The 14,545-nt window shown below is 32.5% G+C and overlaps 2 protein-coding genes across 2 annotated transcripts; both read right to left on the bottom strand.

Moving 5' to 3' along the window:
- Window positions 1–3,427: 3,427 nt before the first annotated feature.
- On the bottom strand, window positions 3,428–10,350 carry LOC108211498 (uncharacterized; the record flags this gene model as incomplete). The annotated part of the gene is made up of 4 exons (XM_017383111.2): window positions 3,428–4,570; window positions 4,703–5,463; window positions 9,282–9,345; window positions 9,497–10,350. Coding segments are annotated over 4 exons (2,739 nt in total), but the record flags the coding sequence as incomplete, so codon positions are not given.
- On the bottom strand, window positions 10,349–12,816 carry LOC108211509 (uncharacterized). Its single transcript, XM_017383133.2, has 2 exons — window positions 10,690–12,816; window positions 10,349–10,573 (listed from the first exon to the last, which is right to left on the bottom strand). The coding sequence occupies exons 1-2, from the start codon at window positions 11,451–11,453 to the stop codon at window positions 10,351–10,353; spliced, it is 987 nt and encodes a 328-aa protein (XP_017238622.2). The 5' UTR covers window positions 11,454–12,816; the 3' UTR covers window positions 10,349–10,350.
- Window positions 12,817–14,545: the final 1,729 nt, after the last annotated feature.

Genomic DNA, 14,545 nt, shown 5'->3' on the forward strand with positions numbered 1-14,545 from the left:
GAGATTTTGCGAGTCGAGTTCGAGTTCAAGTTTTTGCTAAACGAGTCGAGTTTGATCGATATGGTAAACGATCATTTTTTGTTGATCGAATTCGAGTTCGTTAAGAACCGAGTCGAGCTCGAGCTCGAGCTGGTCGCGAACAATTCGAGTCGAATCGAGTTCGAGTCGAGCCGTTCGCGAAAATTTGATTTTTTTTTCGAAAAAATTAATTAATATTAAAAAAGTTTTTAAAATATTTCCTGAAGATTCAACCACACAGATGTTGGGATATTTTTATTTTAATGATTTTACAAAAATATCACAAAACAAAAAATATATTTGATGTGAAATTTTAATAATCAACTAGTGAAATAACTAGTACTTTATATATGTCTGGTCCTGAATTGATGTTATATTTTTTCTCAAAAAAATTATTGACAATTTAACCGTAAGGATGTTAAGATCTAGTTATTTTAATGATATTAGGAAAATATCAAAAATGAAAAAAAAATTATATTTCATTATCCATATCTTTTTACACATTAAAAATTAAAAAATCATAAATATTTTGTTTAACGAGTCGAGTCGAGTCGAGTTCGACTTTAACGAGCCGAGTCGAGCTCGAGTCGAACACTAGTACTCGACTCGACTCGAGTTTCTTAACGATCAAATTTTTTTGTTCGAATTCGAACTCAATAGCGAACCGAGTCGAACCGAGTCGAGCTTTAAACGAGTCGAGCCGAGCTTGTTCGCGAACAGCTCGGTTCGTTTACAGCCCTATTCAAACTCATCAAATTGTGTATTTATTATGTGTCCGTTTTCTTTTCTTTTTTGAAAATGAGAATAAATCTCACAAATAAGAATCGGCAATTCACCAAGATAATTCCTTCATTCAAGAAAGCTTATTATCTAACCGTCGGACATGCAAGATGACCGGGAAAATTTAGACAATAAAACTTTAATGTCCTAAAATAAAAACTAGTCTTCTTCCAAGAATCCTGAAAATAAATCAAAGGAAACAAGAAAAATATAAGACAATATATATCAGATTACATAAATTATAAAAATAAAAAATATATCCAATAATTAATTATTAATAAAATCACGTGTATATGCATGTGCTGATCAAAATATTTACACAATTATGATAACTCATAACTGAGACAATTAAACTCTTAATTAAGGCACAATTAATAAAATATTAACGCTCTTAATTAAGACACATTAAAGCCCTTTAAATAAGGCACAATAAACATCTTCAATTATGAGGTACGGTTTACGTCCTCAATTATGAGGCCCAAATAACGCCCTTAATTATGAGGCACAATTAACGCTTTTCTTTCTGAAGGCGGATCCCTAGAATTGCCGTCGCCGCAACCCTCAGTCACCGCCACCACTGCTACGCTATTTCTCTCGCACACGTCCGCAAAACCATAAACTCAGATTATCAACCGATTACTCAGCAAGGCACAAATCAAACAAAAAGTTTAATTAAAATCAAACAAATCATTATAATCAACGACAATTAATCATAATTTAATCAAACAAAAAGAAATTCATTCAACTGGAAAATAAATGAACGAAAAACGCATACGTTTCATCTTTGACGACGAGATTGAGGAGCGTGAGAAGCGCGGACTGAGTGGATTCGACCGAGTCAAAACGGAGCAAATCGACGAGCAGTATCATTTGAAAAGAAGAATGAAGATATATATATGTGGACGTGGAATTTGAATTTCTAACCTCAAAACTGGAATCTGATAAATTGGATGTGTTGACAAGTGATTAACAAAGGGTGGTTGTTGAGAGTGAGATCGTAGATGATGATCCGATGTTTATATTTAAAAGTACAGATATACCTGATTTTTTAACTAGGAACCCACAAAAGATTCAATTGTTTGCACATATATGGATGAATATGTTAGCGAGAAAGCTTGGCGTTGGCTGTGGAATTGTACACGAGAGAGACGGAGAGAAATTATTTATTATGTGTCCTTGGAGCACATTAGATAGACCTTTTATAATATTACGTGGTTATAATTTTTTTAAAAAAATTATAAACAATTTTAACCTCCTTTTTTTTTGACAATGAGGCCTTACTTTGTCTTACAAATTAGTAGTCAGAGTCGAACTCGGGTGTCCCGGGATAATAAGGGATAAACCATCATTGGGCTATCCAGTCGTGCTCGATTTTAACCCTTTTTAAAGCCCATAGAAAAACAAAAAATGGCTCAGATCAACAAGTAATGCCCTGAATAACAGATCGAGAAAAATAACCCAAATACCGGTTATTAATATCAATCTAGCGTTTTTAATTTGGGAGAAAACGCTAGTTAGTGTAACGTTTTACGGTTTTAACCCAAAAAATAACGCTACATAAACTAACATCTTGTTTTTTTTAACCCTAACAGAACGCTAAACGAATGAAAATTCAAACGCTACACGATGCAGTATTAATAAATGATATTTAAAGTTATTTTTTTTATCATAATACGAATAATGAATATAGTGATAACACCCCGCAAAAGCCTAGAATCCTCATGCTTATGAGGTAACTTTTAAAGCCTAGACATGTATATCTAAAACGTTATACGTGTAATGATTTATTCTTACATTAAAATATGACATTCAGAGTATTTCAACTCTAATTTGTGATATCTGAAGCCTTTTATCGTATCCGAGAATTTTTACAATATACTGTCAAGTCAATTATTAATGAATATTTTGACTAGTTTCGGATACACTCCAAAGAATTTTAATACAATTTATAAATTTTAATACCCTATATATAATTTATAGATTTTAATGAATTGTATCTGAATTGAATTTTATATGAATTTTAGATATAATGTCGCAAGATCTCATAGATTATGGTGGAATTTCCAAAAGCACAAAATACACGCAAAAATTTATCATTTTATTAAGTCCCAAAAATTAATCAACATTTGAATAACATCAAATTATAATATATTTGAATAATCTTAATTGAACACCATATTTTTAGATATAATTAAAATCATGTTTAAATACCACCAGATTTTATATCATAACTTTAAATCTTAATCGACCTCAAAATATGGATACAGTTTTTAAAATTATACACCTATTTTTTATGAATTAAAAAAATCAAAATTTCAATTGAATCCACCCTTTGGGCTTGAGAAATATTCGGACGGCATTATTGTCAAAATGACTATCTATTCTTCATTGATAAACTGAGATGAATATAATTCGAACAACCTACCATACTACGGTCAATACCATACTACAATGAGCCTGTGCATAAGATATATAGCTACAAACCAGATAAAATTAAGAAATAACCCCAATAACCTTTTAGGAAAAAAAACATGCTAACGAACTCGTACTATCTGTGACATATTTTGATTTGTCAACCTTGTTACAAGATCAGCATTGTTAAATTTAAATTTTTTTTTTGATAATTTGAAAAGAATATATACAAGCACAAAGGATTTGTAAATTTTCTGAACCTATACAATCCAGCAATACACAATATAATTTTCCCTGATTTCATTCTTTAATGAAACAATTCCGATGCACTATATATTTGCATGGTGAACATTGGAGAGCCGGCGTATCGCGTGCATCTTCCCCACATAAATTGCAATTCCTTGTCTTTTTATTGAGAATATATGTGAGGCCGTGTGGATGAGGATGTTTGTCGCTGTAAATGTTGGTGGCACCAAACTTGATATTGGACAGCCAATCATCTGGATCAATACAGCTAATATGAAATGATAGATCGCATACATTGCAGTGATAAAACCAACTGTTGGTGTTTATCTCTTTGGAGCAAAATTCACAAGGGAATTCGTGGGGATGATCGGGTACATTCTTGAGAGACAGGATCAAGTAGAGAGGATGAGGATCCCACCTATGTTTCACCACTTGTGCACTTAACACACACCCTATATGTGTGTAAAATTCACATTTTTCACATCCGTACACGATGGTTCTTACCTCTTCAGTTACAGGCTCACGCCAACAACCTTTGCAAAGAAAGTCATCTGGAGTCTTTAATTGCTGAAGAGGGTGACGATGACCTTTATGTTTGATTATTCTGGGTAATGAAGCGCACTTGATGTCAAAAGTGTATTCATCATTGAGCATGCAAATCCCATTACCATAAATGCCGCAACCACTGCATTGAAAAGTATATAGTTCACCTGACTCTCGTGCTAGCACTGCCTCCAGATCGCCTGCTAGATGATGCTTAATCCTTTTCGGGAATTGGGAGCATGATCTGTGGAGAAAAAAATTGCATAAACTGCATTCATAGAATACATCAACCAAGGAGATAGGATTCATGCAACCATCACAGATTAGCAATTCAGTTTCTGCTATTTTCGGCTTCAAGTTGAGGGGCAAAGTTTTTGCATTCTTGTTTCCGAGTGCCAGTTGGTGTCCATGGGCCCAATGATTGATATAAGGTGAAGGTTCCCCAGTGGAAGGATTTACGGCCTTGATGATACATTGTTGCATTGTTTCATGTAGTGATGCTTCATCATGCACTGGGAACTGCATCAAACTGGACTCTCCGCAATCTGCTTCATCATCAATATCACTTTCACTATTCCAAAAGAAAGATTCATATCCAATCAGAATAATTTCGAGTAAAACAGCAATGTCAGAAAACTAAATATTTATTTAATAAGTATTCAATATCAAATATATAAGAAATAATAAGAGATAGTACATCAACCTCAACATCTCAGTTAATGAAGCACATTTCACGTGAGCAAAAAATCTGCAATTCGCACAAATATAAACCCAGTAGATGGGATTTATATGTTTCTCGCAGATGCTGCAGTAACAAAGATATTGACGATATTGTTGGGGAAGAGAGTAGGTCAAGATGAGAGCGTGTTCATTGTGGAATTTACTTTGATAGGTGGTGGGTGCATTGGCACAATTCTTGTGTATATAAAAACAACATCTTGTACAGATATAGGACAAGTCTGTAGCTGTAGTGTTACAAGCATGACACAGGAACAAAGCTGGGCTTTGGACTAAAGTTAATGGGTGATTGTGACCTGGATGACAAAGGTTACGGTCCTCTAGAGATTTAAGTTCTGACATTACACATTTCAAACAAACACGAAATTCGGAACTGACAGAAGAATCAGAACCATACATAAAGTGCTGAGAGTGGCTGTCACAAGCATGACAAATATAAAAGTATTCTTTTTTATATGGAAGCACAAAGAGGCTTAGAGGTTTTTTCGGGTTCATAGGGTGTGTAAAAGTTGAGGGCAACTCAGAACAAGTTTTATGCATATAGAAACCAACACAATCACTCGCTGGACTGCTATCAATAAGGGACTTGTTGCACCTATAAAATGCGTCTATGAGTTTGTTGATTGGCTGTTTGCACCCAACACATTCTACATCCTTACCGACAACAGGCTCAGCTTCATTTAGTATCAGCTGATGCTCATGAAAAAAAAATTTCAATTCTGCCATCTATGTTTACCAGAGAGAGAGAGAGAGAGACAAAGGGAGATGTATATTTACTGAAGGCGAGTATGAATGATTCAACACGACCACTGCACTCTGTTCATATATATATTAAGCTACATTAAACAATCAAGTAGTTAACCCAATCTTCAAGTTTCAAAAAAGAACGAATAATGCAATGACAAGTAAGAATATGTATAAGAATCAAGCAACAGCACAGACATTTGATTCCAGTTCATCAGTCATCACCAAACAAACAAAGAATATTAAGCAGTCACTTATAATCAAGACTATAAGAATCAAAAAAGTTATTCCACTTCTCTTTAGCCAGCCAAGACTATGATGGTAAAGAGTAAAGACTCCTACTAGAAGATAATCTGAAACAAAGCTACTCTTTTTTGTCTGGGGGCAATAACCTTGAGTTTCTACTTTCTACTCAAAAGTAAAAATTGGATTCATATAATTAACAGCAAAATCAGCTAGTTTATAGATCATTCTTGACTTACAGTAGAAGGCCGCATAGTGAAAAACCCAGACTTAATGCCCACCTCCTTGATATGAAAATCTCGTGCTTTTGACTTTAAACCAGTTTTGAGTTTGCATTGAACAAATCTCATGGTCGGGTAATTTGTTGTGAAAATCTGTTCCATGAGTCATTCGTTTTTTCTTAAATACATTACTACTTGTTACTCTTAAATAGACATAGTATATTTTACTTGAGGAATATTTTTGTAAAGATGTTTCAAGGCAATCCCAAAAAATATCAGCCTAACTCAAAAAGTGTTCTATTTTTATAAACTTGAGAAGTGCCTTTATTCGATATGAAAATCAGATGACAATAATGTCTCCAACAAATAAATTGCAGGCAAAACTAAAAATTTGGAAGCAATCTATTTCACAAGAACTGCGAACCAACAGGAGTTTGTTGCTTTCAATTACGTTACCAGCTTCCAGTCTGATAACTTTCTCATTCTTGATTCCCAACGTACACCGTGAGTAAGGTGACAACATCCTTCATGTTAATAGCATAGAATCTATGAAAGAGTGTTCAATTATGTAAACTTTTTAATTAAAATTAGGGTTAAATATACAGTGGTCACTAATTTTAACGGGGTCTATTTACTATTTATTTTTTATTATATTTATATTTTTTTGTTTTAATTGAAAATAAAATTGATAAAATCTACATATATTGTCATAAATACTAAAAGTCATAACCTTTTAATTGGTTGTGGTAGTTATAAAAAGTAATGTGTCAAACTCTATAAATAATATTTTCTTGTAGTGTTGATTGATATTTATTATGATTTTAATGATTGAAATGAGACCCCGTTAAGATTAGTGAGCAAAATGATATATGACCTCTATGTCAATGACCACTTTGATATTTATTTCGACTCCTCGAGCCTAAACCCTAATTAATTCGAGGCTGCAGGGCCGAAGGCCCTAAAGCCGAGAAACCAATTTTAAAAAACAAATTAACAATCGTTTAAATTTAGGGTTTATGTTTGGGATTTAGAATGATTAATTAATTATTAATTTATACTTAAAAACTAAAAATATTTTTGTATAGCATCTTTGATTTTATGAACTCAAAACAAAATAAAATAGATCAATAAAATTAAAAAAAATTAAAAATAGAATTAGAAAATAAAAAGAGTCCAGCTGATCTAAACGTTACTTCAGGTAACGTTTTGTGCCTGCCAAGATCCCCCTCCCTGGCCACTTGAATAGTTTTCAACGCTATTGTAAGGAGCGTTTAGATTTTAAATAAAAATTGAAAAACTAAAACGCTACTTGTAGTAGCGTGTTTTAGTTTTAAAAAGAATAAAACGCTACACGATGTAGCGTTTTGGTTTTTTAATCAAATCGCTACACGAGATGCGTGTCTACTGGTTAGTAAGGGCCACGTTTCGGATATTTTGTTATTTTGGGTATTTTCACCTTAAATCTGGTTATTTGGGGCCAAATCCCCATATTTTGCCTATACCTGATACAATACCTGCTTAAAAAGTAAAAAGAGAAGTAAATTAATAATTATAAGTAGTTAAACTATTTGGAAAAAGTGTAGAAGTTGTAAAGATAAGTTAACGTTTTCTATTTCTATGACTTCTTAAAAATATTTCTTATTTTTTATACAAACGGGTCAAGAAAAGTAAAAGCAAGAAGTGGCTCATGCTTCTCTCCCCCAAACATGGGTTTTGTTTCACGAATTCTACTTATTTTTCTACTTTTTTGCTAAACACTTTAATAACTTATAAGTCTTAACTTACTTCTCATTTATTTACTATAAACAAAAAATCATTTCGTTTAAATTCACCCAACCGTCCCTTATCACCACACTTCATCAAACATAAATATGGTCAAATTTAGAAATTAAATATTACGACTATAATAAGATATATAAATATATTATTATGATTATAAAGTGTTTGGGAAAAAAATAGAAGTCATGATATAAAAATTAATATTCCAAAATTCTTTTAAGTATTTCTTATCGGTACGAATAAGCTTCTAACTTATAAATCTAGAAGCCGGGCTTATAAGCAATCGTCAAATACCACATTTGTTTCATCACTTCTACTTATTTTTATACTTTTTTACCAAACACTTTAATCGCTTATAAATCTTAACTAACTTCTACTTCACTTTTCTTACTTTAAGTAAAAAACATTTTTTTAAACTCACCCAAACAGCCTCTTAATTTTACTTCTCATTTCTTTATTATAAACAAGAAATCACTTCGTTTAAACTCACCCGAACCGCCGCTTATCACCCCGCATCATCAAACATAAATATGATCAATTTTAGAAATTAAATATTACACTTATAAATTATAAGATATATAAATATATTATCGGTTTGTCTAGTGTGTGCCCATGGGCACATGCTAAGCGCGGAAATTTTTGTATTTGGGAGGTTTTGATTGGTGTGGTTGGTGTATTTGCAGGGGGGTCCACCATTATTAAGAGATAGGAGCCAATCAAAATGATCTAGGTACAAAATTTTCCGCGCTTAGCATGTGCCCATGGGCACACCATAGAAAAACCGATATATTATTATGATTATTCAATCCATTCTGTTCCAATCGAATTTTTTTTAAAAAACCGAACTGAATCAAACTGAATTGCACGGTGCGGTATGTTTCGATTTTATTCAGCCCTACATATATATGTTTTTATTCCAAAAAAATTAAATTGATCCTCAAAATTAATATACATGATCAAATGTCTAAAAAAGATATTTATAAAATCACGTATATGTGCATATAAACTGCTATCGCATACAATCCACTTCTTTACTATCATTTTTAATTTTTAATAGTAAGTAACTTATTTCAAACTTACCTATAAAGAGACTAGTGCATTTATTAATCAGTTGTTTAGGCGCAAGGAGGCTTAGAGGGTGTAGTATATAATCAACCACTTATCCTAAAATCTCAAGCTTTCGATAAGAGTTTAATCGGATCATATTATTCATCACCATTTCCTCTCTCATAGTACCAGTTGTTTAAACAGGCTGTATGCTGAAGTTCTGAGCATAAGACTGCAATTTCTTTCAAGAATTAAAGAAGTTCATTTTTCTTTCGGCAAGACTGCAAGAACAGAGGGTCCTTCATATACTAATATTTTTTACCTATCGGACAAGGAGAAATAAATACAAATCTAGGCCTGCTGCCACGATCCTCTAAGATTCAGCCCTCCGTAATAGCAAAAAAAAATAAAATACAAATCTATCCACGATTCCACATCTTATATTCTGATATGTGTTTGTGAAGTAGCACAATGCCAGCATACAAATGCAGTGCTGATGCAGATGCATACCTTAAGCCAAAATGGCACATTGTTCTTATAGCCTGTAGCCAATACTACAGCATGGAAATCTATCCTATGCAGAAGATAGTTATAGATTAGATTGAATCAAGAAATAAACCCAAAAATATTATAAGAAAAAAACATGATAAAAATCGTATTATCTCTGACAAGATTTTCTGAACCTATACAATCCAGAAGTACAATATATGATTTTTGCCTGATTTCAATCTTCATCGTTACAATCCTCATGCACCAAATATTTGCATGGTGAACATTCAAGAGCTGGCTTATCGCATGCATCTTGACCACATAAATTGCAATTTCTCTTCTTTTTATTGAGAATATATGTGAGGCCATGTTGGTGAGGATGTTTGTCACTGTAAATGTCGGTAGCACCAAACTTGATATTGGAGAGCCAGTCATATGGATCAATACAGTCAGTATCAAATGATAGATCACAAACACTGCAGTGATAAAACCAAGCGACTGGATTTATCTGTGTGGAGCATAGTTCACACTCGAATTCATGAGGATGATCAGCTACATTCTTGGGGGAGAGAATCAAGTAAAGAGGATGAGGATCCCATCTGTGATTCATCAGACGTGGTTTTATCACACACCCTATATGTAAGTAGAATTTGCATCTTTCACATCCATACATGATAGTTTCTTCATTTGTTTCGGGTTCATCCAGACATGCTTTACAAAAAAAGTCATCTGGACTCTTTAATTGGCTGAGAGGGTGGCGATGAGCTTCATGTTTGATCATTCTCGGTAGTGAAGCACAGCAGATGTCTAGACTGGCTGTTTTATTGGTCATGAAAATCCCATTACCAGAGAGTCTGCAACCTTGGCACTCGAGACCCCCGAGTTCATGGTCTTCTCGTCCAAATAGGCTCTCCAGCTTGCCTGCTAGATGATGCTCAAACTCTTCCGGAAACTGAGAGCATGATCTGTGGAGAAAAAAATTGCATGAATTGCATTCATAGAATAATTCATCAAGCAAGGATATTGGTTTAATGCACCCGTCGCAGATAAGAATTTCAGTTTCCGCTAATTTACAGCTCAAGTTAGGGGTTTAAGTTGTCGCGTTCTTGTTTCTAAGTGCCAGCTGGTGCCTATGGGCCCAATGCTTGATATAAGGTGAAGGTTCCGCAATATTGGCAGAATCATGCTGGTGAGCATTTGCTACCTTCATGATACATTGCTGCATCACTTTATGTAGTGATGCTTCATCATGTGCAGGGAAGTGCATTAAATTGGAATGTCCCCAATCTGCTTCATCATTCATATTACTTACGCTGTTCCAGAAGAAAGAACCAACCCCAATCAGAACGATTTCGAGTAAGACAACTATGTAACTATTTAGTAAATTATCAATATGAAAAATATGAAAAATACGAAGAGGAAATGGTACATCAAAGTTGATAAAGCACATTTCACGTGAGCAAAAAATCTGCAATTTGCACAAATATAAACCCAGTCGATGGGATTTATATTTTCATCGCAGATGCTGCAGAAACAGGTAAATTGACGAAATTGTTGGGGAAGAGAGTAGTTCAAGATGAGAGCGTGTTCATTGTGAAATTTACTTTGGTAGGTGATGGGTGCATTGGCACAACTCTCGTGTATCCAGAAAGGACAAGTTGTACAAATATAGGACAAATCTGTTGCTGTAGTGTTACAAGCATGACACAGGAACAAAGCTGGGCTTTGGACTAAGGTTAATGGGTGATCATGACCCGGATGATAACGGTTTCGTTCCTCTAGAGATTTAAGTTCTGATATTACACATTTCAAACAAACAAGAAATTCGGAATTGGCCCAATTGGCAGAAGACTCAGAACAATACATAAAGCACTGAGATTCGCTGTCACAAGCATCACAAGAAAAAAAGTTTTGTTTTTTATATGGAAGCGCAAAGAGGCTTAGAGGTTGTTTTGGGAACAAAGGGTGTGTAAAAGTTGAGGGCAACTCAGAACAAGTTTTATGCATATAGAAACCAACACAATCACTCGATGGACTGCTATCAATAAGGGAATTGTTGCACTTATAAAACGCGTCTATGAGTTTGTTTATTGGCCGTCTGCACCCAACACATTCTACTTCCTTATCGATAACAGGCTCAGCTTCATTCAGTATCAGCTTATGCTCATGAAAAAAATGTTTCAGTTCTGCCATCTATTTTTAAGAGAGAGACGGAGGGAGGGGGAGAGAGAGAGGGAGGGAAAGAGATGTATATTTTACAGAAGGGACAGAGGGAGACGTATATATACTAAAGCCTAAAGGCGAGTATGAAAAATTCAACACGACCACTGCACTCTATATATTCGTAGAGTGAGCTTACATTACAAAATTAAGAAGTTCACCATATTTTTAAGTCACATACTTAGCTGATTTGTGAAGCAATATCAATATAAAAGAACATATTCAAAAAACCACCTTGCTACCAGTGCAAATTTCAAAAGAGAACGAATAATGCAATGACAAGTAAGAATCTGTATAAGAATCAAGCAACAACACAGACATTTGATTCCACTTCATCACCAAACAAACAAAGAATATCAAGCAGTCATTTAAAACCAAACTGAAAAATAAATGACAAAATTTGCCGGTTTAGATATTATGTGGCTTATTCACCACAAAGAAGCCAAACAATTGTTTCTTTCAAGAAGCAAAGAAGTGATGCCACTTCTCTTTAGCCCGCCAAGACTATGATTGCTCCATCATTTCTTTTCGGTTACTATGATCTTTCACAAGTTTATATGCGTGAGAACAACTTTGTCAATGTTGATAATTTATTAGGTTGGTTCAAATTTTAATGCGCGGAAACAACATCGACATCATCAATATTGATGTTTACTTTTTAGAAATTTGTTCATATAAATTTATAGTTATATCCTCTTGAATTAAATAAAAGCTTTTTATAAATTTGCACTCAATTAATTACCCGTTCGTATTATCGTTTTATTGTGCTGATATCCAGATTTAAGCACCGGAAATCAGGAAAAAAGCCTAATAACCTATATAATATAACAAAATAAAGAAGAATATATGAGTTATGTCACTGTTTCAGTCCAATGGCCTAGCTAAAAATAAAGGTCAAGGGGATCCAAATTTAACCTTTTTTAGCGGAATGAACTGTTAAAACATGTATGATCATGTCGGGTCTTTCTCAGATACTTAGCTAAATGGTATCACAAATTGATTTACCCTCCTCTCTATTTATTTAATTTAACTCTTTATAAGTATTACTAAAGTACTAATGCTACGTACCCCAACTTCTGTCCAGACGTGGCACACACATGATAATTTTAATTGAATAATTTATGTGCAGGTCCCCGTTATTACTTGTGCAAGTAAAATCAATAATACAATGACAATTAAGATTTGGGAACATTTTTTGGGTAACAAGCATTTCCGAATGGTATTTGAGTATAAATCCTTGTTGGGTCTTTCTCCAAACAACTTAAGAATACTTAAAATGAACAATGTACCAAACTAGCGAGTGGAAACGAAAAATAAAAGAATGGTAATGCCAGATTATAAAGAAGTGAATATATAAACCTGGGGAGAAGATGGCTCTGCGTGTTGTAGATTTAAGCTGTCGAAAGTGCTCAGTTTATCTCTTTTTAACTTGGCTGGGATCATCTGTTTGAGTACAGCTCTGTTCTTTGTCATGAATTTAATTTCTAATATACTGTAACTAGTTACTAGTAGTTATAATTTTTTCGGTTGGTTCTGGTTAGGGTTAACAAAGCTGAACCACAACCGGAATTCAAATTAAATCGGATAAGTTCTATCTCGGGGTAGTTTGAGTGAGACTTTTCTGATATCGGTCGTGAGTTATGTTTATTTGAAGTCTATATCTGATTTTTGATTTTCATACCCGAAGGAGAAGATGGGTATGAAATATGAGGTTCAGGGATCAATTTTTTTCCTTTTATTTTCATCATTATTTATATTATTTCATGTAAATTATCAGTACAAACTGAAATTAACAACTAAATAATTAGTTTAAAAAAAACAACTCAAAAATATATATAAGTATTAATTTAATAATATTTTAAATTGATCACAATTAATAACTCATAATATTTTAATTCAACCATATTCATTCCACCACTCAACCAAACACGTGATATCAGAAATAATTAATCAACCCCGATACCATTTTAATCCGACTCCTAATCCCAAACCCCCCCTAATTAAGTGGCTTGGGTCCAGGCTAAATAGTCCAAACAATATATAATATAGTCATATATATTTTTTTATAAATTTAATCAAGTCAAGTGATGATGATTAATTAATATTATTTTTTTAAATAATTCTTGAATTTTAATTTTATTTAAAATATAATTTATTTATTTTTTAAAGAAAATCCGGTTACTTTGGTATGGACCGGACCGAATTATTTCGATTAAGTTCCGTTTGGTCCATAATAAAATTTCAGGCCCGAAAAAAATGAATTTCAATTACATATTTTTTATAATTAATGTATTTGAGAAAATGTTTTCAATTATAAATATATACTCTTTTTGTCTCATATATTATTTATGACGCGGCATATCACATTTGTCAAAACTTTACGAATTATTTTCGGTATAAATACATACTCCCATAATATTTTTTTATAAATAATTTTAAATCATTTTTTTAAACAAAAATTATATATATATATATATATATATATATATATATATATGTATGTAAGGAAAAAACTAAAAATTACGTAGGTAACTATATTTTATTTAATTTTAAAATACGTATCAAGTAGCGACAAACAAAGATATATATATATATATGGACTTCAAGTTCAAAATTTATTTTTAAAATTTTATATATTATAACATTAACATTTTAATAACACTAGTGTTTTAGTATATTTCTTCTAATTTTCATCCAATAATTTTCACTAATATAAAATACAAGTCTTTCAATTATTTAAACAAATAATGAACAATTTTTATTTGATCGGTACAAATAAAGAATAATTATTAAAATAAATATTAAATAAAGCAATTCTCTCTCAACACATTTTTATGTTATTCTGTTCAATATTCAAGAATTAAATTGATCACATTTTAATTAAAAATAAAAATAATATACTCAAATCTATTAATCTTAATCCAAAAATAAAATATCACAATCAATTTCCATGTAACTAAAATATTATATCACTAAAAACAATAATAATATGTTTTAAGATATAAACTTTTCTTAGAAAATTATAAATTTTAATATTTGATTATAAATAAAATAAGAAACTAATA

Source organism: Daucus carota, chromosome 1 (genome assembly GCF_001625215.2).
Source record: "Daucus carota subsp. sativus chromosome 1, DH1 v3.0, whole genome shotgun sequence".
In the NCBI taxonomy this organism is placed as follows: domain Eukaryota; kingdom Viridiplantae; phylum Streptophyta; class Magnoliopsida; order Apiales; family Apiaceae; genus Daucus; species Daucus carota.

Coding starts and splice junctions, on each gene's coding strand:
- LOC108211509 (XM_017383133.2), bottom strand. CDS start 11,453: ATGGCAGAACTGAAACATTTTTTTCATGAGCATAAGCTGATACTGAAT. Junction 10,574..10,689: donor TGTGCTTTATCAACTTTGAT/GTACCATTTCCT, acceptor CTTCTGGAACAG/CGTAAGTAATATGAATGATG.